Source organism: Etheostoma spectabile, chromosome 7, assembly GCF_008692095.1.
Source record: "Etheostoma spectabile isolate EspeVRDwgs_2016 chromosome 7, UIUC_Espe_1.0, whole genome shotgun sequence".
Taxonomy (NCBI): Eukaryota; Metazoa; Chordata; class Actinopteri; order Perciformes; family Percidae; genus Etheostoma; species Etheostoma spectabile.
In genome coordinates this window covers 13,534,053-13,561,753 of record NC_045739.1, presented here as the reverse complement: position 1 = coordinate 13,561,753, position 27,701 = coordinate 13,534,053, and the positions used below count along the sequence as shown (strand labels likewise).

The window sequence follows — 27,701 nt, the reverse complement described above, 5'->3', positions numbered from 1 at the left end:
CACACACACACGCACACACACACACACACACACACACACACAAAATACACATTTCTCCTCATCTCTTCTAATGTATGAGATTAGGAAGAGATAATGAGAGGGTGCTGGTAAAAAGGTGTGGCATGTCATGCTCCAACTGTTTCAGTCCTCAATGTTAAATAACGCCTGTGAAGAATTTTATACAACTTGTTTTTTTTTATTGAGCCCATTTAAAAAGCTTGAGAAGAAACAATCAAACTGTGTTTGATGGCTTGCTGACTCATCTGAGATAGCCTAAGTGTGTGCCTGTCTATCAGAATCAGAATCAGCTTTATTTGGCATGTATGAGGACACATACGAGGAGTTTTGCTTTGGATAGTATTGATCACAATGCGCTTACTCATACTCATGCAATACACAAGAGTTAAAGATGCAGTAGGTTAGACTTATAAAACTTACTTTCTGTGGTATTTGCTGCAACTGACCCTATATTCCAGTAGATCTACATTAATCATGTAATTAAAAAAGAGAAATCCAGCTCCTCTGGCACCACCTACAGCCTGTAGAATGATTGGCAAAAATCCACCACTCCCTGTCCAGATGCACCAATCAGGGCTAAAATGTTTTTTGGCTAAGTCCTTCAAAAGATTTTAGACCTGTTTCCCAAGTTACGACTATTTCCTGTCAAAATTCCATATGTCCTTGCTCTTTTTTGTACAAAGCAAGAAACAATATGAAAACATTTTGCTTGAAAATAAAGAAACATCAAAATCTTAAACAACTTTCCAATGATTTAAAAAAAAAAAAAGGATTTTTAATTTTTTCATTTTAACAAATTAAAGGGGTGTTCTGGAAACACCTTAATTTTTCAGATTTTGTCTGGTATTTATTTTTATTATTATTATTTTTTTTCTAACTGTATGTTTGCTTTGTGACTCAAATTTAAAGCAACACATAGGAGATACAAGCTCAGGCTAATCTTCATTTACAGTTCTCTTCTAATCATTAATTTGGACAACGATTTTATTTTGTAAAATGATTACACGATACAATCAGATCGTCATGATACAATTCCACTGAAAGTTGATATTTTTAGTCATCTTGTGTGCTTGCTTTTAAAACCAGGCATAGCAGGTATCTAGAGTATGAACACGTGGCTAAATGTGATGCTCTTGCTGTAATGGAGAGTGCTATTGAATCAAGGTGACAGAAAGTGAATGTCATTTAGGGAAATGGTAGTCTCGCACTGCCAAACCTTCCTCCACAGTGCTGCAGAGGAGGGTCTGGCTAGTCCACACAGCATTCCAGGAGAAGAGAAAAACGTGTTCTGGTTTCTTTAAACCAATCACAATCATCTTGGTCAACCAGTTTAGAATGCCAACACAAAGAAAGTGGAAGGTGAGGGACATCCGGTGGAACTTCCAGCATCACCGGAACAATCCTGTAAATGAAACGTCATCGATATAGACTAAGGAAATGGTGACAGTTGGTCATATCAGAGGTCTGTTGCAGTGTTTCTCAGTCCGTCCCTCCAGTAGCTGGACCTGCCTTTTAATTGACTAATATCCCCCTCTGATAATATACATTTATTTAACCAAAAATATATATGTATTTTCATTCACATTATATTTACGTTTGGAAGTTGTTGTTTTTTAATTGTCATTTCTACATCATTGGGCACAAGGTGAAAATAAATCCTCAAATCAACCCAATTATATTGGTTTAAACTAGGCCTGCACGATTTATCGTTATAAAATTGTGATCTTGATTTACCCTGTTCACAATTTAATTATTTAATAACTTTGAATTAAAAAAAAAAAAACTTTTAATCTCATTTAATTTTACAAGCCAACTGCATCTCAAACACTACTACTTGCTTCTGTGAGTTTTAAACAGACTGTAGAAAAGGTTTTAAAGTGCCCTCCCTTCTCTTCATTGAGGCCTCTCTTTGTTTACAGGCTTGTGGTGATGCGCAATGTGCTATAGATGCCAAAAACAGTCTATGTTTGGTACTGCCAATTTGTTTTGTTTTGTCATGGTTCATGTGTACAATAAACATTACACTTTGTGAGAAAAAAAAACATGGCAGAGAATCGTGATATCAATTCAAAGCTAAAAAAAAAGCAAAAAAATTGATTTATATTCATATTTTTCCCGAATTTTGCAGGCCTAGTTTAAACTACGCAATATAACTGGCAATACTCACATCAAGGAAGTAAGACGGTCTCAAAAGGCTGTTTTATAGATCAGCCGTCTGAAAAGAGACAAGTAGAAATGGAAGAGATTAAGCAACAGGAGGAATGCATTAATTAGTGCTGATGATTCATATGAATATCACATAGTTTTGTTTTTCCACAACAGAAAAATCACAAAATGACATACTTCTCCCGTCATATCCTCTCACAGATGTAGCATTATCAAGCAGTCTTCTATGCCACGACCCGAACTCTCCCACCCAGGGCTGCTGCTCAGATGGTGCAGTCCTGCTTGGAGGATTCGGGGGACCTTTGAACCCAAACTTCACAGTCAGCAGTGTGGAATACCTTGGTCCTGAAGAGGAGCTTCCCCCTCCAGGTAGGACAATCCCTCACAGTACTCAGAGTCAACCAATGGACATTATTAATCTGCAAAAGCATCAGAGGAGGGGAAATTGGGTTTTTTAAAGTGGCTGGGTGTGAATTTCCTCAGCTGTATAGTAGATCAATATAAGAGTGTACAGTGTAAGATTACTGTGAAACCAATCTGAATGAAGGCAGCGAGAGATTTAGACTGTTTTCTTACAGCAAAAGTGGTTGGTGTTGTGATATAATTTAATTAGTGTGTATATGTATGTATTCTGAGTAAAGTTTTGACTTAATTTTGTTCCTTTTTTATTTTTATGTAATCCACAAAGCTATTGCTTTATGAAACTGAGACATTTGTTTGTCAATTCTGTCAGTGTTTCCCTACCCGTGTACCATTAGAGGGCAGCAAAGACTATTAAATGACGCTCTTTGCCTCTACTCTCTTCTGCCATGAGAGGTCTACTATATGCATATTTGTATGTAAAAAACCAGAACAATACAGTTTATTCCCATATCGTTGGTCATTGTAGAAAATGCTATTGGTAGAGCCTATACAGCTAGGCAAAAAGTTACATCTAAACTAATTTTACCTGAATTTTGAATGTTTTTTTCCCCTTCATTAATATACTCCAGTAGCTGCTCCTCTTCAGGACTGTGAACGAGTGGAGGAGAATGTACTACTCCCGGAGGACGAGGGTGGTGAGGAAGTGCACCCTGCAGGGGATTTACCTGAGGGGCTACAGGGTGTGGGCGAACTGACGGAAGAAAGACCAGAGGAAGAGATTCCTTCAGGAACGTCCCCACCACAAGTACCTTCGAAACTTTTGCCCCAGCTGAGTACTGGAGATGGTGAGTGCTTGTAAGGAAACGTCACTATATCTTATATAACATGAAGCTGAGGGGTCCTGAGATGATCAATGGGAGGGGAACAAAAAAACAAACAAAATTCTACTTTTTGGACTTTTTGACTGAAACCCCGGGCCGCCGCTTTAAGGACTGAGCCTTAGTTTATGGGGCGCACACTCAACCAGATGAGATACCAAAGCGCCTCATCTTTCTCCAAGCTTGGTTTTTTTGTGTGAAATATTGGACAATTAGACCTCTTTGGGCCTCAAACTCTTATTATATGAGAATGCAGCTGACAAATTGGCAAAGTAGTTTTCTCTCTATTTTCATAGCCAGAAAACCTGAGGAAATGGTCTTTCTGTGTTCACATTTTCCTACCTGATGTTAAATTTTACGCTCATATTAAACATATGTGCAAGTCAAGTGTACTAGGGGTTTCCAAGTAGAGATGTACATGTGTTTCCCAAACTTCAGCTAAGTATAAGTAAGATAAACTCCGGAAAATTAAAGAAAAAAAGAGATTTTGTTAATTAACCTCTAATGTTCATCTGGTCATCCCTCCCTTTCAGAGTCAGGCCCTGTGTCGCTCCCCACTCACCTGCCAAACTCCTACCTCCCCAAGGAGCCTCCACCCAGGGCCACAGAAAGCATGGCTTCAATGACCCTGCCACTACGAGGGCCCATGGCCAACATCTCAGGGTCCCCACATATAGGCAATTTGATGCACCCTCCCATGCCCCCTAGCTGCATTATGGAGGAACTGCAGAGAGCCTTCGCTTCCAAGAACAGACACGAGATGTGAGTCCTGAGGTTGACCCCATACATCTGTTTGTATTAGTGTCCTCACTCAGACATACTGGAAATGTGAATAACAATTGTTGCTTTGTTCAGTACTACTGGTGTTAAAGGTAATGCTTAGGTGACTATAATGAGGTTTGCTAACAAATCTTGCATTTCTGACAATACATCCATTTGTTAAAATATCTCCCTGAACAGATTAAGTCTTATTTTGTGAAATGACACCCTTAAAATATTTAAATTACAGACGTTATCCTTCCACTGTTATCAACATTCATCCTACATTTTCCCTCCTCCCTGCGTCCCCTCAGTGTCCATGAAGGGTATGAGCAGGCCTCACCCCCAAGGCTGTGGTGTTCAGACGGACGGCTCTCCCGCTCCTGCAGCTCTGAGAACCAACACACATCATCTTTCGGAGGCAGCTGTGTGGGAGGTGGAGGGTCCGACTGGCCCAAGAAGGAGGCAGAAGAGAATAAGGAGAATGTGCGGCTGGACCAGTGCTTCTCAAACGCCTCAGGCCTGCCCACCGACTTGGAGGGCTGGAATGACTCTGTCATCTCTGGTGGGTTGAAGAGCTTAAAAGTGTGATTTATAATGCAGTCTGTAAGCATTTCCACATTTTTTGTTTTGGCTCTGTACTGTACATATTGGATTTAAAATAAGATAATGACTATGAGGTTAGATGGGGCACTTACATTTTAATGTGCTCACATCTCAAATACCACAATTATTATTATTATTATTATTATTTAACTTTTCACCATTCCAAATCCTTAATTATGTGAATTATGTAAATAATGTATAATAACATTCCTTTATGTAAATACCGTACGTATCCAATTCCTTATATTTCTTTATTTCTTGTATTTCTACTCTATTTATAATATTGTGCAACTACAACACAGAGTTTCCCTTCGGGGATCAATAAAGTATTTCTGATTCTGATTCTGATTCTGATTTATACTGGTAGCACTCCATCCTTGTCTTACTGCACTGTTTTGTCACGAGACCAACAAAGGATCCTATCAGAGCTAAAATGATATAAATATTGGACTTACATTGTCAGGTGGCTCAAAACACAACTCCAACTAAATGTTAAAGCAATTGTTCTGTGGCTGCTGTGTGTGTGAATAGTCAACTGATGTTTACAATTTTACCCTACCGTTATAAAGTGGAAAATAGGATCAATTAATGTTGATTTAACACATAAAGTCATTGTTTAGTTTTCTTTTGTTGCAGTTTGGAACCATCTGTACAATCTGATGTGTTTTCTATTGTTTTTGCTCTGTACTGCTGCAATCACTTGGCGTAAATGTTTGGTGACATTAAATGGTCATGGGCATTTTGGGGACGAGGGTTTGGAAGGCTTAATTCAATTACACTATGATTTTTCCATATAGTTAATATATGATTCTTACAAAGAGTAGACAAAGAAAGTTAGAGTTTCCTGTGTGTTAATGCGTATATGCATGGTTGCAGGCACACTTCCTCGCAGGCTAAGGAAGGAGCTGCTAACTGTCAAACTACGAAACAGACCCAGCAAGCAGGAGTTGGAAGACAGGAACATCTTCCCAGCCAGGAGCGACCAGGAGCGCCAGGAAATTCGCCAGCAGATTGAGATGAAACTTGCAAAGTAAGAAAGGAAATGTTTTCTACATTGCTATCTGAGTATTAATGTTATAATTATGAAATGTTTTAATTATAATAGTAAGAGAATATTCTATTTATTCGTTATGTCCTTGCTTAGATATCCTTTATTATTACTCTGCAGTTAGTTAATAATTTCCTGTTTATGCATGGTGCAACAACAACACATGACAGATCTGGGAAATCCTTTTTGCAGTGTAAACCTGAATGTTTAATTGCTTCTTGGATAAAAATAAATAAATATGTAACACTATAACCCAACACCTACTGGGTAAGTCCTCTTAACTTACGGTACAATATCGTTGTATGAATCAGTACATATAAATACCTACTGGTTTCTACTGGTACTTAAATGTAGGTACAGCGGAACAAGGGAGTAACAATTGGGACTTTTAGAGTAAAGGAGAAACAACTTACTGTAAGTATTTTAGTATTTCAGTAAGTAGGCTACTGGGTAGACTACTTGGGGGTACTTGTGGGTGTATTTTAGAAGAAATGAGAAATTACTTATTGCCTACTGTAGCCTCGAACTGTAAATGAAAAGGCTCCTCGCTGCCGCAGGTGTGGATATTGACATGATATGTGTAGGCTAAATCAATTTAAAGCAAACTTTACTGCACTTTACGAGTAGGCTCGGCTATCTCTCACTTGATTTGCCCCCCTGAGGGTTTTCCTCATAGTTACATTGGCAACACTTTCCAATTGTATAGACACACTTCATGTGTCTTATGTAAAAAGAGTAATTTGTGAAGTCCTTGGATGACAATAAGAGTCTTCCATAGCTGTGTACTTGAGAAAGGTGTTTTATACTCCAGCTTCCAAATATGAGCTGCTGCAGTTCTGGATAAACATGTCAGCTAGGAGGTTATTTTCTAAAGTATACACCAAGTTTGAAAGTTCTCAGCTCATTATTTTTCAAAATGTAGTAGAGGACATATGTATAATAAATCCCTGTAGTGTGGCTATAGCTTGCCTGCCGAAGACACACTTGTAATAAATTATTGTCTGCTATGACAAGGGCAGAAAAAAAAACGTTTTTACTATACTTTATCATTAGTATATACTGTATATGCTTTTGTAGCACATCACAACTGTGAATTATGTTATACCATAATTATTTAAGAAGTACCCGGTACTTACGATATAAGTAATTTGTCCTTTCCTCCAAAGTACCCCGTAAGTACCCAGTACTTACAAAATACAGTACAAGTTATTCTCCTTTCCTCTAAAATACCCCTGAAGTACCCAGTACTTACTTATTCTACTCACAATATGTGATTTCTCCTTTTGTCTAAAAGTCCCAATTGTTAGTTCTTGTTCCGCTGTACTTACATTTACTGTAAGTACGAGTAGGAACCAGGATGTATGTATCTTAGACTGTAAAAATGATGAATAGCATCAGTGACATAACCCATTGGTTTGTGGACTGCCATTTTTAAAACTAGAGTTTGAATTTTGGCTGTCGCCATCTTGGTATTATGAAGCCTGAAGTGAGCATATTTGGTCAAAGGGGTGAAGCTGGGAAGGATGGCGCTAAGCAACAGTTGCTGTAACACTGTAATTTTCCCATCTATCTTTTATCTATCTAAGCAAATGTTGTGTACGGTTTCAATGGCGCTGTGCTAAATGCTTAGCTTAAAGTCACCTAATTTCAACCAGCTGATGCGAGTCATCAAGCGGAGTTTTGCGGGCAGGTCAATGGGGACCTCCAGGCAGTGGCGCCATTCATTTGCCTGTATGGCAGGACACTGACCAAGCTAGTTTAAAATTGGCAAAGTTTCCCTTAAGATACCACCTAATTCTAGCACTAGCTTTGGTTAACAAGGTGGCACAAAATGCTGATTAAGACATTTTTAGTTAGCCAAAATGTTCCAATTAACTTTGATGAAAAGAAAACACACTGTGAGAAGGTCAAAGTTTAAGAGGAAAACACAGAGAACACCCACAAGTTAACGGGTATTTGAATGTAGATAGTGCCATGACTAAGCATTGCAAAGCCTCTGTCCTGATTGACAGGTCGACGAATAGCCCCGCCCTAAATCATGCACTGGTTTATTGTCTATTTTAAAATAACTGGGACCAAAATTTACAAACTGAACATCATGCTGTATTGGATACTTAAAACTTGTGATTGAGACCATAAACTTGTCAGGAAAATGTTTACTGAGGTTCATCAAGTGAGAAGTAGGGTCACTTTCTTTTTGTAGCAAGTAAAGTCACTCCCAGCTCGAAATTAGACAAAATGCAAGTTTAAGGTACTTCCCTTTGGCTTTATATTTCAGGCCCGGAACTTGCAGCTTGGGTACGGAAGTGCACTCATTGCCAATCCTTGTACTGGGAAGCATTTTTTTTATATTCCAGCATAGCACTTAACCACTAAAACTGAGAAGATTCCAATGTGGGGAAATGGTATATCCATTCAAACTAGTAAGGAGGCCAAATGGAGTAAAGTCCTTTGCTGCAACAACTAGTTCTCAAAAGCAACAGCAGTCATTCTGTAGTGCAACGATGACAGACAGACCCTGCTTCTAGGAAATCTCTCTGTGCAAGTCGCACTGTTGATGATGTGCTCCCCTGCCAGGACATGAATAGAACAACTGGCTTCTCTCATACAACTGAGAAATTAATGTGCATAGACTGAGGCCAGCAGTCCTGTGTGTGAATGTGTCACAAGACCCAAGTTCTTTAACACCAGCGTATCAAACAGGGGAACGCCACAGAATTACATAACCTGCTGTGCAATAACTCGCAGCCAGGCACTGAGTGCCACCCACACTTTTCAGAGAACAAGATCTATCATCTGTCTGTGAGAAAAGTAAGAATACTGCCTCCCTGATGTATTCTTAGATTCACTGGAGGAGCATATTTTATTGTTATTTGTGAAATGTATAGGTGTTCACAAACAAAACTTTTAAAAAGGTGAGGATGGAGCATGACTGTAGCTTGCATAGGAGCCAGCTGGGTCTGTTTTGAAGACAGAGGTTCCACAGCTGCTTGTTACATAAAGACATAGTTCTACACAGCACCAGGTTCAATTGATCTTGAACCAATCCTTTTGTTTTCAGGAGGATCAACAAGAATTCTTAAGCTTTATTGGTGGGCTTCATGCTGACTTTGCTGAAAAAACAACTCTAGGATTTTAAAGGCTGTGTTAAATGTATGTACATGTAAAAGGATTTTGGCATCTGTTCAAGTTTGTTGCTTTGTCTGGAGTTATTATCTGTATAGGTTTAAAATAACTTCAAATAATTTATAATATTATTTCTTCACCTACAGTATCAAGCAAATGTAAGAAAATGCCTTTTCATCCTACAGTACAGTATATGTGTACATTGAAGGCATACTGCAGACTTTTGGAAGGAAATCCTGGCTAAATATAGCTCAAAATGGTAGGAGGAAAAAAGCTCATTTCCCCTGGGCATTCATGATGAATGACAAAACAATCCATCCCACACTCCCACACTATCCCGCCATAGATTCCATCTGCTTTTTTCCCCGTCCTATCTGCAGCTCACAATGAAAACCTACCGTTACATTTGATGCTGATCAAGCAGAAAATGGATAATGACACCTTGTCTGTCCGTTATATGTCAGTGATAGATGACCTTTCTATCTTTAGAGACTCCCAGACTATCACTTGTGCTGTGGCCCTTTTTCTAATCTTAGCTCATGAAACTGTTCAATAATGCATCTCCCTTTTCTCCACAAATGTGTTGTCGGGGAGTTACTGTCTATCAGAAGAAATAAAGTAGGCTTGCTACTGTACTTAAAGGGAGAATGCTGGGAACGGCTAAATGTATCTCCTTGCACAGTTGGCAGCTGATATTAAAGAACAGACTGAAAGCCTCTGCCACCCACTCATTGCTTTTGTATTCCTTAGTTTGGATTTTTCATTCCTCCCTTGGCTGGCATAATTAGATTTTCTAGTCTAACTCATTTTGTTTCAGAACATCCTGAGGGGGAAATGGAAACCCTCTTGCCCTCAGGCATTTATGCATCATCATCGTATTCTCGGGATACCTTTCAAAATCTTATTTATGAAATCATACCCTAAACCCAGATATAGAAAGCAGTGGGTGAGACAAATCTTCTGTCAGCTGCGAGCAGTAGTGTAATAAGGTTTTGTGAGCCACGTGGCTCACAAAGAATAATATCCAACGTTTAACAAAATAGTGTTTCATATCGACAGCGATCTCTGATTTATTCCTCCAACCAGCAAAGAAAGTGGTCTGTTGCTAAAAATAGCAACAGACGCTCTGTAAAACACATACAGCTCTGTGTGCAACAGTGAAATCCCCCATTAGTGTGTTGCTAGGGAAAAGTGTTGTTGCTAAGCAACTCAGTAGCCAGGTCAATAATACAGTGGATGGTCATATTCGCTGGGGCTTTGGAAGTGATTTTCTGTTTCATCTGTTTAAAAGGTAACACTGTAAGAGCTCTGGGAACACACAGTTGGTTTGTTGAAGAGTCGTGAAGCACAACATTTGTGTTGGGTTGTTCCCCACCTGATGACATTCTAAGAAAGCACCCAGTAGTAGTAACAACTACACTTTGATAATAGGGAAACCTCACAGAGAAGAAAGATAAAAAAGCAAACAGGACAAAAAGAAAATCAAGTTTCAATGTACAGATTATTATGCAAAATGCCAAATTTTTTCAAGACCACTTTCTTAGTGTTTGTGTTACATTTTTACTCATATTCCACATGTTATTCCAGGATGTCTAGTCATACATGTATTAACACTGACCTAATTGCTTGTGTGTACTCATTACTGAATAGATATCTACAAGTGTGTTTTTGTGTCTGTGCAGCCGGCTTTGTTTCCTCTGCCAGTGTTTTTATGAAGAAAACAAATCTAGGATAAATGCTTGTTACATAATGCAGTTTATTACGGATGCCTTTCTGTTTCGATGGTGGCATCTGTTGACACACAAATTTGGTTTAAAGTTGGTGTAAGTCTCACTTTAAAGATAAAAACAGGGTTTAGAAGTGCCCCACACACACATTGAGCCCCCTGATTTATGGGTGCCCAGGTCTCAGTCCATGTGACCTAACTTTGATCTTCTAAAGGACAGAACTATAAAGTGTCCAGTGTTATCTTGGGTCAGGAGGATGAAGAGAGTCCTGCTGTGTGGCGGTATTCTGTCCTTTCTGTCCTTTCAGCCTTAGAAGGTGTGCCGTGGGGAGTGGCACATGCTGTCTGGAGCTGAGCCCATGTTGTGCAGCTCGCATGTATTATTCATACAAAGTATCAATAGTTAAAGCACGCGCAGGGGACTCCGGGAAAACGCTGGATTTTGGAGACCTTTTAAATGCTTTGATAGTGGGAGAACGTGACAGCTTCAAAGGAATGCACTACTGTACATGTAATCTGAATGTTTAAACTTGGTTATTAGAGCAAAGAAGAGATTGGAATTGTATCACATCATAGAATAGTCAAAGTAATATTTACAATCTATCAAGTATTTTATTTCCTGTTTGAATTAGATTTTTCTTGCTTTAAAAAAAGGTGTTTACGTGACTGAAATGAATAACAACGTGGGTAAAATGTGTGTGCCAGTAGCCTAGTGTACCCTAGGAGGAGGTTGGGGATGCCGTAAGTGGGAGCCTTCTAAGCTCCGCCTCCTACTAATTATGTATGCAGTAACCGGGGAAACTAGGGGAGTCGCGCACCAGCAGCCCATCACGACTCAGTTCAAAAGCGCCTGTTGTCTGTGTCGGATAGTAGAGAGGAGTGCCCGAGCTGCTGCTGCTGCTGCGGTGTACAGCAAACGCAATACGACAGCTACACCTGAGATGCAGCATCTTGAAATCTTAAAATAATTCGGTGGTTAACTCTCAAACAAGAGATTTGCGCTTTTTTTTACTATTCCAGATGTGGGGAGCGCCTCTGCAGAAGCATCACAGCCGGGGTTTGGATGCGAGATGGAGACATAGGGGATTCCTCTCAAGAACGCGCACAGTGAAAAAACTACAGCCGGTTTAAAGAGGATAGGACAAGGGAACAGTTGAAGTCAAAATGGTTCAAAACGTGGTTTTGGTGTTTCTCCGCAGGAGGCTGAGCCAGAGACCGAATGTGGAGGAGCTGGAGAGTAGAAACATATTGAAACGTAAGTTCAAACACTTCCATTTCTGTCTCCAAACTACCGTCTCCTCACCCGAATACTAATGTTTATAATTTAAAATATATATGTAAATGGCCTTCTCAAAAACCAGGGCAAGATGATGCATTAGTGACAGCACGGATTTCCCAGTGTAGCATATTATTGAGGAGCAGAAGAATGCATGAGTGCACATTTCTTCTCTTCACTGGGAACCCTGTTCAATAGTATAACAAACTTTATATATATAGTTTTTAAAGGTGATGAATCTATATTTGTAAAATCATTTAATAAAAATAAAACCCTAATTTATATATTGTGAATTTCTAATTTGGCTGTTTTCTTTTTCCCCAGAGAGAAACGACCAAACAGAGCAAGAGGAGAGGAGGGAGATCAAACAGCGGCTAAACAGAAAGGTACAACATTTTGAAAATGAGTGTATTTTCCAAATATTTTAAAGATGTCTTTCCACTGTAGGCTATGCACAATGCACATGGAGACTCTTGTAGCAGTCAGCTATCAATGTTTCATTCCAGCTCAACCAACGGCCTACAGTAGACGAACTACGAGACAGAAAGATTCTGATCCGCTTCAGTGACTATGTGGAGGTGGCCAAAGCTCAGGACTATGACAGGAGAGCAGACAAGCCCTGGACTCGGCTCTCAGCAGCAGACAAGGTGTGTATTTGTATGGAATACAGAGACAAATAATATTAGACGGTGAAGAAAAAAACAGCTGTATATATGTCTACTTTTATAACCTGTCACAAATTCAGCATTTAGGCCTTAGGTCTTATTACAAAATTCCATAAGTTCTTTACCCTTTTGCTCATCAAGACTTTGCATGGCATGTTGTTGTTATCGGCTTATCTTGCTGATTCCCCCATATTTAAAAAAAAAATGTTTAGGCTGATTTTGTTTCCTCTTCCTGCTGCTGTTAAGAGGTTACAGCACCTCGGTGGCTCACGATGTACTTAGGGATGCACTAATGTTGTTTTTCCTCTTCACCACAGGCTGCAATCCGAAAAGAGCTCAACGAGTTCAAAAGTACAGAGATGGAAGTGCATGCCTCAAGCAAACATCTAACGAGGTTAGTATTCTGGATTGTATGTCTGTTAGTAGTGTTTTGGGGAATGCACGCATGTTCTATTCTAGGCTGCAGTGGTCTAAATTTAGCTCTCCTTGCTCATCCAGAGAGCTCCGAGGAGCTAAAGATAGATGGGAGTGCTTGTAAAGGGAAGGGAGGGGGTTGTCCTCCAAGCAGAGAGAAATATTAAAATGCCATGGTGTCCTTGGCTAAGCTTGTTACGGAAGCCGGAGTCCTTGTTGTGACAACAACAGAACAGAACAGTGACACAAGAGGGAAGACTGGATGCAAGTGTGACGGTTTGTACTTTTCCCCTTTAAACACGGTTCCCCTGCATCTTTGTCTCTCCAGGTTCCACCGGCCATGAAAGCAGGGAGTTTCTTCTGTGAAGAAATGCTGAGTTTGGACATTTTAAGAAGCTGCTCAGCGGTGGAAGGTTTAAAGAGCCTGGAGCCTTTTCGTCTTCAGTATGTCTTTAACATTCTTCCAGCACCCGCGACTATCATATCATCTGTATGAGGGCACGAGTGTGGGAGAGACGATGATGGTAATGTGTTTCGTCAGTGCGTCCTGGAGACTACTGAATGTCGCCATATAGAAGCTGGCTGGTGGAAGCGGACTCTGGTGGATCCTCCGACTCTCAGGATGACAGTGGAGGAAAAAAAACAATCTTGTCATTCAGTCATTGTTTTGTTTTTTTGTACTATTTCATGAACTCCTTTGACAAGGCGGCGTGGATCCGTGTAGTGGGAACAAGTTGTGCATGTGACCAGCTTCACCTTTTCTTAACTGATAATGTGTCACTTGGACTGTGTAAAGACTGTGCAGTCTGGGGGAGGTGGTATTGGGGATGAATTTGATAATAACTGTACATACAGTATGTCAATCTGAATGGGACTGTTAATGTCTTCACTGAAAAGAGAAATACCTTTGTAAGCACTACTTGTCTTCAAAATACAAGGTCTTTTTTAAGAATGGCTTGTTTTATTTTCAATCAAGAATCCAGTTGAAAGTTATTTTAAAAACAATAGATTTAACAATTTAAATGTTTAATTGGTAATTTTTCAGTACTTAACTAACCTTCATGAATAAATCAGGAATTTGTGTTAAAAAAAAACAGTGGCAAAAATTACCTGTACTTTCTATCAAATAACACTAAAATTATTAAATTCGTAAATGTAATCAAATATCAGAATAACATGACATTTCAGATAAAAAAACATTGAGAAACAACACATCCATGTCAGAATAAAACCAAACATCCAACGTACAATAAAAGCAGAACTAGGAACAATCAACACTTCAGAGAAACATTTTCATATAAAACCAGCACAGCTGAAGTACACAGCGCAGTGTACATCATGTGATGAAATGCACAACCTTGTTTATAGTGTAGAGACCCGTGGCAGGAGTTTGTTCAGGTCAAAACGTGGCTCCATCAGGGGAAAAACAAAGCATGCAGGCCTCTTTTCACACTCTGGATCTCACCCTCTTGCTACAAAAGGCAAACAAGTACAAAGAAAAGATTCAGGAAATACACTTAATTTAAAATCTTACACAACATCATCTGAGTCACACATTCTCTCAAGACTGTTAAGTTATTTACAGGCTTTCAAATGAGCATTGTTCTGCTGACAGAGTGCAGGACACAAAATATAAACCAGCCTAATTGTTCTGGTCTAATCCACGCTGAAGGGCCACCTGGGTCCTGTTCTGCTCACCATCTCGCTGAGGAGTCTGTCCTGAACTGACTTCATGTCTTTTCTTATCAGGCCCATCTGAGAACAGCAGGCAGATCAGCAGGATTTTGAATATGACACAGTCAGGACAAGCAGGAGAAGGGTTGACACATGAGACAATGAGATAAGCAAAATGTTATTTAGGCCACTCAGCAAAAAATCATTGGACAGTCAAGTTGACAGGCTAAGGGTAGGTAACCACATAGGCATTTTTTCCCACTCTTGGACGCTTGCCGCTTAACTAGCAGTTATCAACTTCTCTTCAATGACCACTGACAAACAAAGAAAACAAGCTACACCCGCCTACAACCACATTGGCTGCACCCGATTGGATGAGCGCTTCACTCGTGGGGTGCCTGCTCCCAGGTTTCAAACAGGAACACCATGGGGGCTTGTTTTACAGAAAGTTTAGTATTTGTATTTATTTGTATAAGTGTTTGTTTCTGAAAGCATTTTATGCGAGAAATACACAGTTGCTGAATCTGAGTCAGTTTAAACGATTTTTGGAGACGCAGCAAGTTGAGCTGTATGCCCCGGATTTGCATAAATATGCAAATAAGGACCAGGCAACTTGATGCCCCGCTTCTCAAAAGTCAACACAACACTACCAGAATGCATACCCCGGGTGCTTACATAGACACGTACCATAAGGTGAAATGCTCTATTTAAAAACTTTATTCTAAGCAACATGAGCACTGGATTTACTGGATTAAAAAGTGTAATGCTTGGGCAACTATATGGGTCACATTAGATGTTAACTGTGAAGGTTAGGCCTGAGGATCACACCTGGGATGTGAATATTCTCTCCTCATACTCCAAGCTGTGACACACGTTGCTCTGAAGGGCTTTCTTCAGGTCCTCATTTCTGGAGGGAAGAACAGACAGACAGTCACGCAACCAAATGAGGGAGAGCAGAAGAAGGTGGAAGAACACAAGCTCAAGGTAAAGGAAAAAGGCAAATATACTGCATGTTAAAGGGGTAACACTGATAAACTACATGTATTTCTTTCTGAAAAAGTGCAGTCAGTGTGGAAAAGGATTTCTGGTTGACAGAATGGTAGTATTTATTTATTTATTAGTCATTTAAAATGGTTTAAAGATGTACTTGATTTGCTTTACATGTTTTTCATATGTCTCAACAATTTGAAAGTCAAACCACTAGACGCTTTGATTGCATGTCAGTGATTCCGAATCAACCACAACACATAAATTCTACAGTTTTAGGCATTTATGCGAGCAGCAGCTCACCCATCTAACACCAACACTTCTCTGATGCAGTTCAGCAGAAGTAACTGAGACACTCGACTCATATACAGACAGAAGGAACAATTTCGGGGTCAATATAAAAGAGCAAAGTCAGACAGAGGGGTTATTTGTTACTCTTGATCTTGTCAAATTGCTTCAGTGACTGCTTTATCTCAATCTGCTTTTGCTTCCAAAGGCTGCTTGAAAGCAACCTGAATAAGGAATTGGGTTAGTTTTTTCCTTGTCCCGGTGATAGGCACATCTAAGTGATGCCCTCGAATGTGAGTTACTATGTTGGTTGTCTTTCTATTCACATACCCCATAACAGTGGAGCGACGCAGACACCGTTGCTGATCTGCAGGTCTTTCAGCTCCGCCATTTCATTAGCACTTGCCATAATCTGACTGATTTGCACGCCAATCAGCTTGTTGTGCTAACGTTGCATGTGAATGTTATCTTATTAGTAGCAAGGTGTACGACGTTTTGTTTTCTTTCCTCACAACTCACTGACTGATTTGCAAGACCTGTACTGTTTTCTAACATCCAAGTCACACTAAAGTATATTGTAATGTCACACAAAGTACATTTATTTATGACGTAATGATAAGCATTTAATCGTATGAAAGGACAAGAAAAAATGTAAGACCTTTGTAAAAATAAAGTCATATTTTGTAAACGTACTTTAAAGGCCTTAGTTTTAGAATATAAAATGTAATACTTTTGAGACATGGTAGATACCCTTGAATAAACAAGTGTGTTATTCAATCTCTTATAAAACATTTTGATCAGTAGTGGCACAGAAACATCATCAAACTAACACTATGGCTCTTTCAGTGCTCACACAAACACACATAGAGGTCTAAATTTCACCTTGTGGTTGCCTGCTCCTGGTAGGAATGGAAAGCCACGGTCTGCTTTTTCCAGTACATCTGTGAGAGAACAGAGACCAAATACTGATCAGAAACTTGTCAAATAAACATAGTGACAATCTCATTTCCACGTTTCCACCCCGTTTTAGTTAAAAAACTCGGGGGTTGCGTTTTAGTCTGAACGGGCAGAAATGGAGACTTTTGGAATCAATAAAGCAGCCAACCACGTTTGCTCCTTCATTCGTCATATGACCCTTTTCCAGAAGAAAACAGACATCAACATCAGGTTAATTTACCTTCCTTGACTGACCTTGTTGTCAGTGCTATCAGCTGTTAAATTCTGCCTTTTATAATGCTAATATTGTCTACATGAGCAGGAGGCAAGCTATTATTCAAGCAATTTGCGGCAATTCCCATGTCCAGTGCCATTATCAGCCTGGACGTGAATGGTCTGTGATTTGCATTGTTTAGGCGTGTTAATAAGGACAACATTAGTTCTAAAACTGTGCTGAAACTAGTTAGGATGGACATCATTTTCGTCTTAAAACAGTTTCAAAATGAAAACGTAGTACTGTGGATGAAGACACGTATATTTCCCAATTGTAGGATGAATAAAGTATTATCTAATCTAATCTAAGTCTAAGAAAGACAGAGTGACATACAGTCAGGTCTTTCTCCATGCTTTTCAGAACAGTGTCATCCTGCTCCAGTTTGTGGATCTCATCCAAGAGGACCTTCTGAACCTGTTCAAGCCTCTGAGTCCTGTACAAGAGAAGAGAGAATTAACCAGTGAAGCGTACATCTAAAATGTAAAGCAGGACACTGTAAAGTTGGAGCCTGTAAAACACACAAATACTTCTGTATTTAACAGAGTAAACTGAGAATAACTTTGGGTAATGAATTAGGTAATATCTTATAGGTAAAAACATCAAATTTGCATATTCATTTTGTAATCTATAAGCCTATATGGAAAGTGGATGGAAAGCTTGTTAACTTTACAACACTAACTACACACTAACTGACCTGTATTTGGTAACTTGCATGCTGAGGGAGGAGACATGTTGCTGGACGGTCTTCAAAGAATGCTTGTTGTAAATCTCCACCATATTAAAACGGTTCTGAATGCAAACACATTTAATAGATAGTAGTTCAGCAAGGGCATCTTTTAACAACATTTCAGTGGCTCAAGATTATGAGAAACGATGAGAAATTCTGAGACTATATCAAGTCTAAACATCTGTCACAGCTTTCTCAAACCAACAGGGTCACCACCAGGGCCTGAAGTTAACTTTTTGACAGGTGGATTTAAAAATCCACATACCACAGTCACTTTTTCTCTATCTTTGATAATTATTGGACTTTAACTTATGATTGCACCTATAATAATGTAGCTATCCTCAATTAGGTCATCCTGTACATTTCATTGGCGGTTTTTCCTGCATCTACCATGTATGATTGTGTGTGTGTGCGTGTGTGTGTGTGTCAATCACGGGGGGAACGCAGGAGCCGACAGGAATGAAACAGCAGCAACTTTCAGCAGCTTTATAGTGAAAAAAACGTTACAGTGTACCTTGATGTTAAAATATATACATGTTGGCAGGACGGTCTGAAATGTTTTGCATGGTCTTTCGCTGTATGTTTTGTTGGTGAGATGTCACACTCTCTTTATATCAGAAACACGGAAATTAAATTGACCTGTTCTCACTCCCATTTGGTTAGTGACTGCCCACATGGGACTGCTGGGATTGTCACGAGTAATGAAAATGCGATAGACGGCCCCAGCTGTCAATCAATGTCATCCAGTGATGCGGGCCCCTGATTGGTCCGGGCCCGTAAGCAACTGCGTACCCCGCTTACCGATAGTTATGCATCTGAATCACTCCATTCTCATTGGCTACCTGCCAATGTGGCAGGTAGATTGACAGTGTTACTTGCCAGTTGCAAATTGGTCAGGTGTTAATTTAAGGTCCTGGTTACCACATCTAAAAAACACATTATTTTTTGAAGTGTTAAGTGAATTTTGATATTCCTTAAGAAAAACTGGAGCTAAACACTGCTGCATATTCTCTTTCCCTGTTGACTATTTAAATGTCATGTAAAGTGTGTGTGTGTGTGTGCACGCGTGCATTTCCAACCTGGAACTTCTTCTTCAACTCAGAGCTGATTTGCTGGCACAGATTTCTCGGGTTTACAGCTTTTTCTTGCAACTCTAGATCCTCATCCATGTCCATGTCTCCTTCCCCCACTTCAGCCCCCCAGTGACTGGAGCTCATTGAGTGGGAAGAAGACATCACGCGGCTCACCTCACCCTCAACAGACACCTCAGCGACTGAAAGTAACAGACAGACCCACTGATCCGTAAGCAAAGATAACATCCAAAAAAAACTATTAGTTACAGAGAGTATATATAAAATTATTTAAATTACCGGTATACAGGTTGCACATGGCAAAAGCACACACAATACCCAATCAAAATGACAAATATATGAAAATTAAGACTACGTTGCTTCTGGAGCTTGTTTAATCTGTCCCAGTGAGTCAGGACAATGCCAATAAAGTGGTTGCAAGTGTGAGACAAATTTGGGACGATGGTTGAAAGAAAAAAGCCCAGCTAACTTATAACAAGCTAACGAATCAACATTTGTATGTACAGTGAGTGAGCTGACAATAACCATATGAATAGTCAACCTCCGGTTGAACTATGTAGTGGAAAAGACGTGTAGTGGCTGCCTCCTATATAATTTTGGTAATTCTTGCTTTGTGCGTCTTCTACTTTGAGGGAGGGTCTCTCCCTCCAACTCTGAATCAGGCTTTGATTTCGCTTATCTTAAAGAAAGATAATGTCCAGAGAATTGTATTAGTTGGAGGCCTGGAGAATTGTTAAATTCAGATGTAAAACTATTAGCTAAAGTCTTGGCTTGTCAATTGGATCCATGCCAGCCAGATATCATCTCTGAAGATCTAACTGGGTTTGTCAGTGGACAACAGTTATCTTCTAATGTTAGAAAACTCTTAAATATCGTGCTTTTTCCTGACACTTCTCAGTCTGCTGAAGTTGTTATATCATTAGATGCGGAGAAAGCCTTTGATCGGGTTGAGTGGGACTACTTGTTTTGTGTTTTAGGTAAATTTGGTTTTGGGTCTAAATTTATTTCTTGGATACAGCTTTTATCTGCGCCTATGGCCTATGTAATAACTAATTCGCAGAGGTCCAACTACTTCCCTCTAACTAGGGCTGCCCACTCTCCCCGTTGCTCTTTGCTGTAGCTATAGAACCTCTCTCCAGTGCTCTTAAATCCTCCCTACTCCTTACTGGTGTCTGTAGGGCTGGATTAGGACATCTCATAGCTCTTTATGCTGACAATCTCCTACTTTATATCACCGACCCACTCAACTGCCTGGACATTATTCTGCAAATACTGGCAACATTTGGCTGTTTTTCAGGCTATAAGTTTAACATCAATAAAAGTGAGTGTTTCCCTATAAATGAGGCAGCAAAAAAATCCTGGCAGGTGCTTTACCGTTCCGATTGGCCGATACTGGTTTTCTGCCCAGACTTTTGTTTCTTTTCCAGTCTCTACCAATATTTCTGCCATTTCTGCCTTTTTTTCTTATGCTATATAAAACAATTTCGACATTGATATGAGCTGGTAAGAACCCAAGGGCGCCTAAAGTAATTCTGCAGGGAAACAAACGGAACGGGGGGCTTGCTTTGCCTAACCTGTTATTTTATTACTGGGCGACTAACATTGATAAAATTCGGACTTGGTGCAGTCCCTCTAAACCGGATCAGTGTGTCATGGAAGATAATTATTCTCGTTCGTCTTCACTGACAGCATCAGCCTTTGGGTTCCTGTTGTCCTTTGTACATCAAAAACACTATTTTACTCTCCACTGTAAAAACATATGGAGACAATTCAGGCAGCATTTCAAGCTACTTCACCCTTCTCCACGCAGCTCTATTTGTAATAATCACATGTTTCTCCTTCCTAAGTTGGATGCAATTTTTAGGGGTCCAAGCCCGAGGATGCGTGCACCGCGGTATCGCAAGGCGAGGTTTCCTTCTTCTCTTATTATTCTTCTCCGCATAAAAGTGGTGCTGCAGCCTAAACCGTACATGGTGGCGACGCGCCATTTTCAGGACTGGTCCAAAAGTCCGCAAAGACCTCAGCCAAAAAAATTGACCCACTTCCACCACTAGGTGGCGCTATAGCAGAGAAAAAAACCGTTTGGCCCTATAACTACCAAACCGTACATCGGAAATTTAAAAACCTTACATCCACGCGTTCCCTGGATCCTACTGAATCTCGTGATATAGGCCACGCCCATTTCCGCCTAGACTTTTATGCGTGAAAAATGGCGATTTATCAAAAACCTACTTTTTCTATCTCCTCCGAGACCGTGCAATGGATCTGCACGAAACTTGGCACATACCATCTCCAGACCAACCTGACAAAAGTTTGCATAAAGATTATTTATAGGATAAAAATTGTGCGTATTACGCGCAAACAAAGTTGTGTAGCTAGCTATGGAAACATTTCCGTTGCCATATCTCGGCCAAGACAAATGTTATCAAAGCCAAACTTTAGAATATTACTTGCTATGACCCCCTGAGGCTCTGTACCAAATTTGACGAACATTGGCCACTAGGGGGCGCTACAAATACAAAAAAGGTTGTTTTTCATGAACAAACTTTGCCATATTTCGGTCAAAATAAATGCTATCAAAGCCAAACTTTACAATATTACTTGCTATGATCCCCTGAGGCTCTGTAACAAATGTCACGAACATTGGCCACTAGGGGGCGCTACAAATACAAAAAGGTGTGTTTTTCACGAACAGACTTTGCCTTATCTCGGCCAAAATACGTGGTATCGACACCAAACTTGGGTTGATTGTTTGGCATGCCGCCGGGGGGCTTCATACCGAATTTGGTAACGATGGGCCATTAGGGGGCGCTATAATCAACGTTTGTTGGTTTTGTGGACAAAGTCAATGCATTTACATGGGAAATTTGCAATTGCAATATCTCTGCCGCAGTAAATGCTATAAAAACCAAACCGGTAATGATTGTTTCGCCCGCCGCCCGGAGGCTCACTGCCAAATTTGGTAAAGACAGGCCCTTAGGGGGCGCTCTGATCAACATAGGACATTTCCCCGGTTCGCTGGGGACGACTGGCGCGGGGAGGCTTGGACCCCGTTGAAACTGCGTGCAGTTCTAGTTTTATTTGTCATTTCTATTTTGTTTCATTTACTCTCTGGGGTTTGTGGTTGTTGCAAGGTGGTGTTATGTTCTACCACACCACAAACAGCTGGGGGGGAATACAAACAAAAAACAAAAACTGGTGCATCTCTGGTTCTCAATAAAAATACATAAAGAAAAACTATGAACAGTCAAAACTCCACAGCAAAAGCTCAAATCACACTACTCTAACTAATGATAATGTAGAAAAACTAAGATTTTAAATTTGGGATTGTCCACCTTCATTTCGGGAGAGCTTAGATTATATATCAGGATGGTTCTGAAAGGCTGGTGAAAGCCTGGAGGTTGTAGGGTTTTGGAGGAGAGAGGAAGGTAGAGAGGAGTTTAGGTTTGGACTTACTTATTTTTACAACTGAAAATAGTTTTTGTTATTACAGAGAGAAAGTACCCCAAAAAGGTACTGTTGGTACCAGTACCAAATAACAAGTACAAGTGTGCGGTGGAGAGAGACAGAGAAAGCAACAACAACAAAAAGATGAAGGTGCGTTTGTCGATGAGTATAAAGTAACAGTAACGTAATAGCCGTGGAAGCAGCAGTGCAGTGTGTGTTCAGTTTATCTGTTGGTGAATAAATGCTTCAACGATGGATGCATTAGGGCTACAACTCCTGAAGACCCAAGCCAACTTCCCATGTCTTGCTTTGCTACCAGCTGGTTAAAGTGAAGGGGATTAGCCACAGAGCTAGTGACAACTACAGCACAGACTCACTAACTTAAAGTGGGCTGACCCTTAAGGTTGACCAGCTTTTCTCATTTTAGTGAGAAGCCCCTCCTCCGGGTTTTGCTTGCTTGATTCTACCAAGACATTTGGAAGTGTGATTTTGGACTGAATTGACAACTAATTTAATTCACAGGTAACTGGACTTACAGGACTTGAACAACTTCCTTGGTTTAATCCGAGGAGAACGCTGCCCTCTCATCTTGCTTTTCTTCCTCTCTTCTTTATCTTCCTCTGAACTACTGGACGAGGAGGTGTGGCGCTTACGACTGGGTCCTGTAAAAAAAAACAGCAGTTATAATACATTACCCAGTATACCACTGATTTCTTAACACAGGGGTTCCCTTTGAAGCAGATCAGTGATTTGAACATGGAGCCCCATTTGGGAGAATTAATTCTCTTGATGACTATTACACAGATGTGATGTTATACTAATTTATTAAACATTGTTTAGGTGTAAATGGGATCTATCTGTGGGATTAGACTGTAGCAACTGATCTTTAATACGCCTGTCAACAACCAAGTTGAACACAAAAGGTCTTTTACCTGAGATAAGAAGCTGTTCAGGCTTTCGGTCTGAAGATGGTGTTTTCTGTCAGGATGGACAGTAATGCATTAGTTGTTTGTTTGATTGGCTAAAAATATTTAAAAAATCACCTTACATAACTCAGTGATTAGTGTCCTTTCAGTGCTCTCATCCCTCCATCCATTCAACTACAATCAATCAATCATAAAATATAAAGTGTGGTAAAGCCCTACCTCTGCTTTATGAGACACAGCCAGGGCAACTGGGCTGTCCTTTACTCTTCTTGTGAGTAATGATGACTTAGTGGATGATTGGCTCAGTGAAAGCCAGGATACTGAAGACACTTTACTAAAGCTATAATGGCTCCCGTGGTTGATGGTGTCTTCTGGGAGTGGAGACTGAGGAGGAGAGGGCATTGATGGCTTGTCCAGCTCGAGTAGTGTGGATGTCAACAGTGGCTGAGTGGACAGAGACAAAGGAGATCGAGGTGTTGAGGGTAGATGCTGCTGGATTGGACTTATCTGAAAACAAATAAAGGAATGGAGAGGGAAAGGAAGTGATGACAAAATAATGGACAATAAGAAATATGGCCACTCATTTAGTGGTTATCTAATCATCATGTCTGTCATAGATTAGGGACAGTAAAATTAAAAAGACATTATCAACAATAAATTAAGAGGCACAATAAATTGATGTAGTGCTATTAAATGCTCTGTCCGGAGTTAATCATATTACTAAATTATTTACATTATCATTTGCAATTTCAACATAATCTATTTAATTAAATGCATTTATCTGGTATCTTCTAATTTATCCTCTAATGTTGTCCATTAGCAGCTTAACAGTTGAGGGTTGGGCAGGTTGAGATTCAATGTAACTAATAAAAAAAACTCAAAACTCAAAAATGATTATTTACAGAGGGAAGTGTTACCTTATTACTTTCTCTGCCCATATTTTCTCATCTGGCCTGAGAATTACAGCCAGCAATGCTAAGGTCACAGACCCAATTCCTTAAATCCTACATAACAGTCTATGAACGCCTTAAGTCATCTAAAAATTCAAAACTCCATTCATGTCACTCTAGTGATTCTCACATGACTGTCAAGTGAAGTCAATGACTTCCATGTAGTGCAAAGGATATGTGAATCACTCAAAGATGTTAAATACCAAGAAACCCCCACCAATCATTAGAACTAATGAAAAGGTGAGTAGTTTAACATTTTTAAGATAATGAAGTCTAGCTGCAATTAACTACTTTAACGTATTCACAGATACACTGGCCACATTTTGTGTGTCATTGAGGTGAAAGGGAGCATGTGGTATTATAATACACTAAAAATCTTTAAATGTTATTGTAACCTTTAACACAGAATCCACATACTGTATGGTCATAAGACCTACAGTACATGGGTTGTAAGAGATGTGCTGTTTTACCTCTATTGCACAAGGTCCAGTGAGAGCACAGTGTGCAGGGGTTTGACCTATAGGGGTCAGTGAAGGGAGAGAGGGGATAGACTTGATGGATTGAGTTTTGGATGAGTTGTGCTTCTTTTCTGCACTGTTGAAAGAGCAGGCCCTGAAGTGTTCTTTACTGTTGACTGTAGAGCGAGGTTTGGGCAGCAGCAGGATTGGCGAGGGGGTGTCCTCACAGGGTGGGTCAGGGGAGACAGGGAGTGGGGACCCCCGTGGGGTGAGGAGAGGGGAGCAGGTCAAACCAAAGGTTTGGGCTGACCTCTCAGCAGCTGTGAGGGTCCAAAATAAGCACAGATGTTTAAGCAGCTGGCCTCAGAGTTTGGACAGAGAGCAGGAGGTCAATATATACATGCTTTTCCACATATCAATTTACAGTTAGGGGTTGGAGAGCAATAGGGTCATTTATGTAACAGTTTAAAACTCTTGAGCTAGTGAAATAAACATGCAGTGTCACTACAGTAAGTGAAAACCAAACATTATCTTGCTATACAATCTTTTCAATGCTGGGAAAAAAGTTCCAATAGTGTCAAGAGCTCTTAAGTAATATATGTGGTCACTGTTATAGAATTAGCAAAAACGTTTTCACCTACAATGGATCATGTAATATACATTTACTGATGTCAAAGGAGTGAAATGACTGTTATCTAACTGTTGAGTATGGGAGTTCCACAATCTTACATCTCATCCTCTCAATTAAAGGAGGAGACGGACAGAAAGAGGTCTGGCGGGCAGCCCAGGAATATTTCAATCCATTCATCTGTTCTTGGGCAGGGACGACATTTTTCTTATTTAACTTTCTGGAAGTTTCTGGAAGAACATTTTCCGGTCTCCGCTGCTGAAAAAAGAAAGTGTTTCACGTTCAAGACAAGGGTAACATCTTGATATGGTTTTGCCTTTTGATTTTTATATTCTATATATTTCTCTTTGCAGAATTTAATCAACATTTTCCAAATGGAACCAAAAAAAGTAAATCTTCACAATAAACTTTGTAACATCAGACGTGCTTTATTCAAAAAGCATACTACTTTTCAAAGGGTAAGCTGCAAGGACCTAAAGACAGGGCTGTGTTCCCACCTTGAGACCAGGTGGCTTTTTCAGATCTGATTGGTTGTTGCTGTCTTGTCTCCTATATGTATCTGGGGACCGCTCGGGGGAGATATTATTTCTCTTCTTTACCTCTGGAACTTCTAAACGGGTCTTCTTACTCTTCCCCTGCTGACCAACAAAATATTTCTGTTGGATGATAAACCAAAAGGAATGAAATGTATCTGCAACAGTCTACTACTAATACAGCCATGTTTAAATGATTTGTGTACTCTGCAGATTTCAATAAAAGTAGACTAAGAGGATGTGTGAACTGTCAACAAGCTTTACAGTTGAGACAAGCTTTTGTACATTTTTCTTGGACATTCTTTTTGCCAAAAGACAATTTGATTCCCACCCCTTCTTGTTGTTTGCCAGTGTGATTTTGTTTTAAAAACATTAGCTCTCTTCCTTTATAATGCTTGAACAATTATAACCATACTGTACATGTGGTAAGCCGGACTAGATGCTACCTAATACAGGCCCACTAGCTAAATTTGTTACCAGATTACAATTATGTAACAATATGAATGTCACTACCAAAAGTCACATGCAATACATGGTGAGCATGTGGTGTTACGGATATGTTTTCTGAAATATTTAGACATACAGATGACATGTACAGTGCCTTGCGAAAGTATTCGGCCCCCTTGAACTTTTTGACACATTTCAGGCTTCAAACATAAAGATATGAAAAATAAATTTTTGTGAAGAATCACCAACAAGTGGGACACAATTGTGAAGTGGAACGAAATCTATTGGATATTTTAAACTTTTTTTAGCAAATAAAAAACTGAAAAGTGGTGCGTGCAAAATTATTCGGCCCCCTTGCGTTAATACTTTGTAGAGCCACCTTTTGCTGCGATTACAGCTCCAAGTCACTTGGGGTATGTCTCTATCAGTTTTGCACATCGAGAGAATGAAATTCTTGCCCATTCTTCCTTACAAAACAGCTCGAGCTCAGTGAGGTTGGATGGAGAGCGTTTGTGGAACAGCAGTTTCAGTTCTTTCCACAGATTCTCGATTGGATTCAGGTCTGGACTTTGACTTGGCCATTTAACACCTGGATACGTTATTTGTGAACTATTCCTTTGTAGATTTTGCTGTATGTTTGGGACATTGTCTTGTTGGAAGATAAATCTCCATCCCAGTTCAGGTTCTTTGCAGACTCCAACAGGTTTTAACCAGAATGGTCCTGTATTTGGCTGCATCCATCTTCCTTCAATTTTACCATCTTCCCGTCCCTGCTGAAGAAAGCAGGCCCAACCCATGATGCTGCCACCACCATGTTTGACAGTGGGGGGTGTGTTGAGGGTGATGAGCTGTGTTGCTTTTACGCCAAACATATAATTGCATTGTGGCAAAAAGTTTGATTTTGGGTTTCATCTGACCAGAGCACCTTCTCCACATGTTTGGTGGTCTCCCGTGGCTTGTGGAACTTTAGACGAGACTTTTTTGGATATCTTTGAGAGAATGGCTTTTCTCTTGCCACTCTCATGAAGGCCAGATTTGTGCAGTGTACGACTGATTGTTTCTATGGACAGACTCTCCCACCTCAGCTGTAGTTCTCTGCAGTTATCCAGAGTGATCAGGGGCCTCTTGGCTGTCATCTTGATCAGTCTTCTCCTTGTCTGAGCTGAAAGTTTACAGGGACGGCCAGGTCTTAGTAGATTTTCAGTGGTCTGATACTCCTTCCATTTCAAAATGATCACTTGCACAGTGCTCCTTGGGATGTTTAAAGCTTGGGAAATCTTTTTGTATCCA

At 40.0% G+C, this 27,701-nt stretch overlaps 2 protein-coding genes and 1 long non-coding RNA gene across 14 annotated transcripts in view; 1 reads left to right on the top strand and 2 right to left on the bottom strand.

Annotated features, from left to right (window-relative positions):
* The window catches only part of LOC116691871 (uncharacterized), a 9,958-nt gene extending 8,561 nt beyond the window's left edge, over positions 1-1,397 (bottom strand). The window contains exon 1 of the long non-coding RNA XR_004332574.1: positions 1,387-1,397. This is a non-coding gene — a long non-coding RNA (uncharacterized LOC116691871). The remainder of the gene's footprint in view (positions 1-1,386) is intronic.
* The window catches only part of phactr3a (phosphatase and actin regulator 3a), a gene marked incomplete at its 5' end in the record, with an annotated part of 32,773 nt that extends 18,781 nt beyond the window's left edge, over positions 1-13,992 (top strand). The window contains 10 exon segments of the mRNA XM_032519752.1: positions 2,386-2,553; positions 3,177-3,392; positions 3,959-4,187; positions 4,499-4,749; positions 5,667-5,820; positions 11,890-11,945; positions 12,291-12,352; positions 12,473-12,613; positions 12,949-13,025; positions 13,374-13,992. Of these exon segments, the coding sequence (XP_032375643.1) occupies positions 2,386-2,553; positions 3,177-3,392; positions 3,959-4,187; positions 4,499-4,749; positions 5,667-5,820; positions 11,890-11,945; positions 12,291-12,352; positions 12,473-12,613; positions 12,949-13,025; positions 13,374-13,389 (1,370 nt within the window). The 3' untranslated portion in view covers positions 13,390-13,992.
* sycp2 (synaptonemal complex protein 2) overlaps positions 13,711-27,701 on the bottom strand; it is a 46,899-nt gene continuing 32,908 nt past the window's right edge. For 10 of the 12 annotated variants that reach the window (XM_032519739.1, XM_032519745.1, XM_032519740.1 and 7 more), the window contains 13 exons: positions 25,929-26,087; positions 25,533-25,689; positions 24,816-25,123; positions 23,615-23,902; positions 23,402-23,447; positions 23,006-23,131; positions 19,011-19,204; positions 17,899-17,993; positions 17,538-17,637; positions 16,877-16,935; positions 15,548-15,626; positions 14,744-14,800; positions 13,711-14,517 (listed from right to left, as the gene is read on the bottom strand). In XM_032519739.1, coding sequence (XP_032375630.1) covers positions 14,461-14,517; positions 14,744-14,800; positions 15,548-15,626; positions 16,877-16,935; positions 17,538-17,637; positions 17,899-17,993; positions 19,011-19,204; positions 23,006-23,131; positions 23,402-23,447; positions 23,615-23,902; positions 24,816-25,123; positions 25,533-25,689; positions 25,929-26,087 — 1,725 coding nt within the window. In that variant the 3' untranslated portion in view covers positions 13,711-14,460. The remainder of the gene's footprint in view (positions 14,518-14,743; positions 14,801-15,547; positions 15,627-16,876; positions 16,936-17,537; positions 17,638-17,898; positions 17,994-19,010; positions 19,205-23,005; positions 23,132-23,401; positions 23,448-23,614; positions 23,903-24,815; positions 25,124-25,532; positions 25,690-25,928; positions 26,088-27,701) is intronic. The other 2 variants (XM_032519741.1, XM_032519750.1) reach the window with 2 other exon arrangements.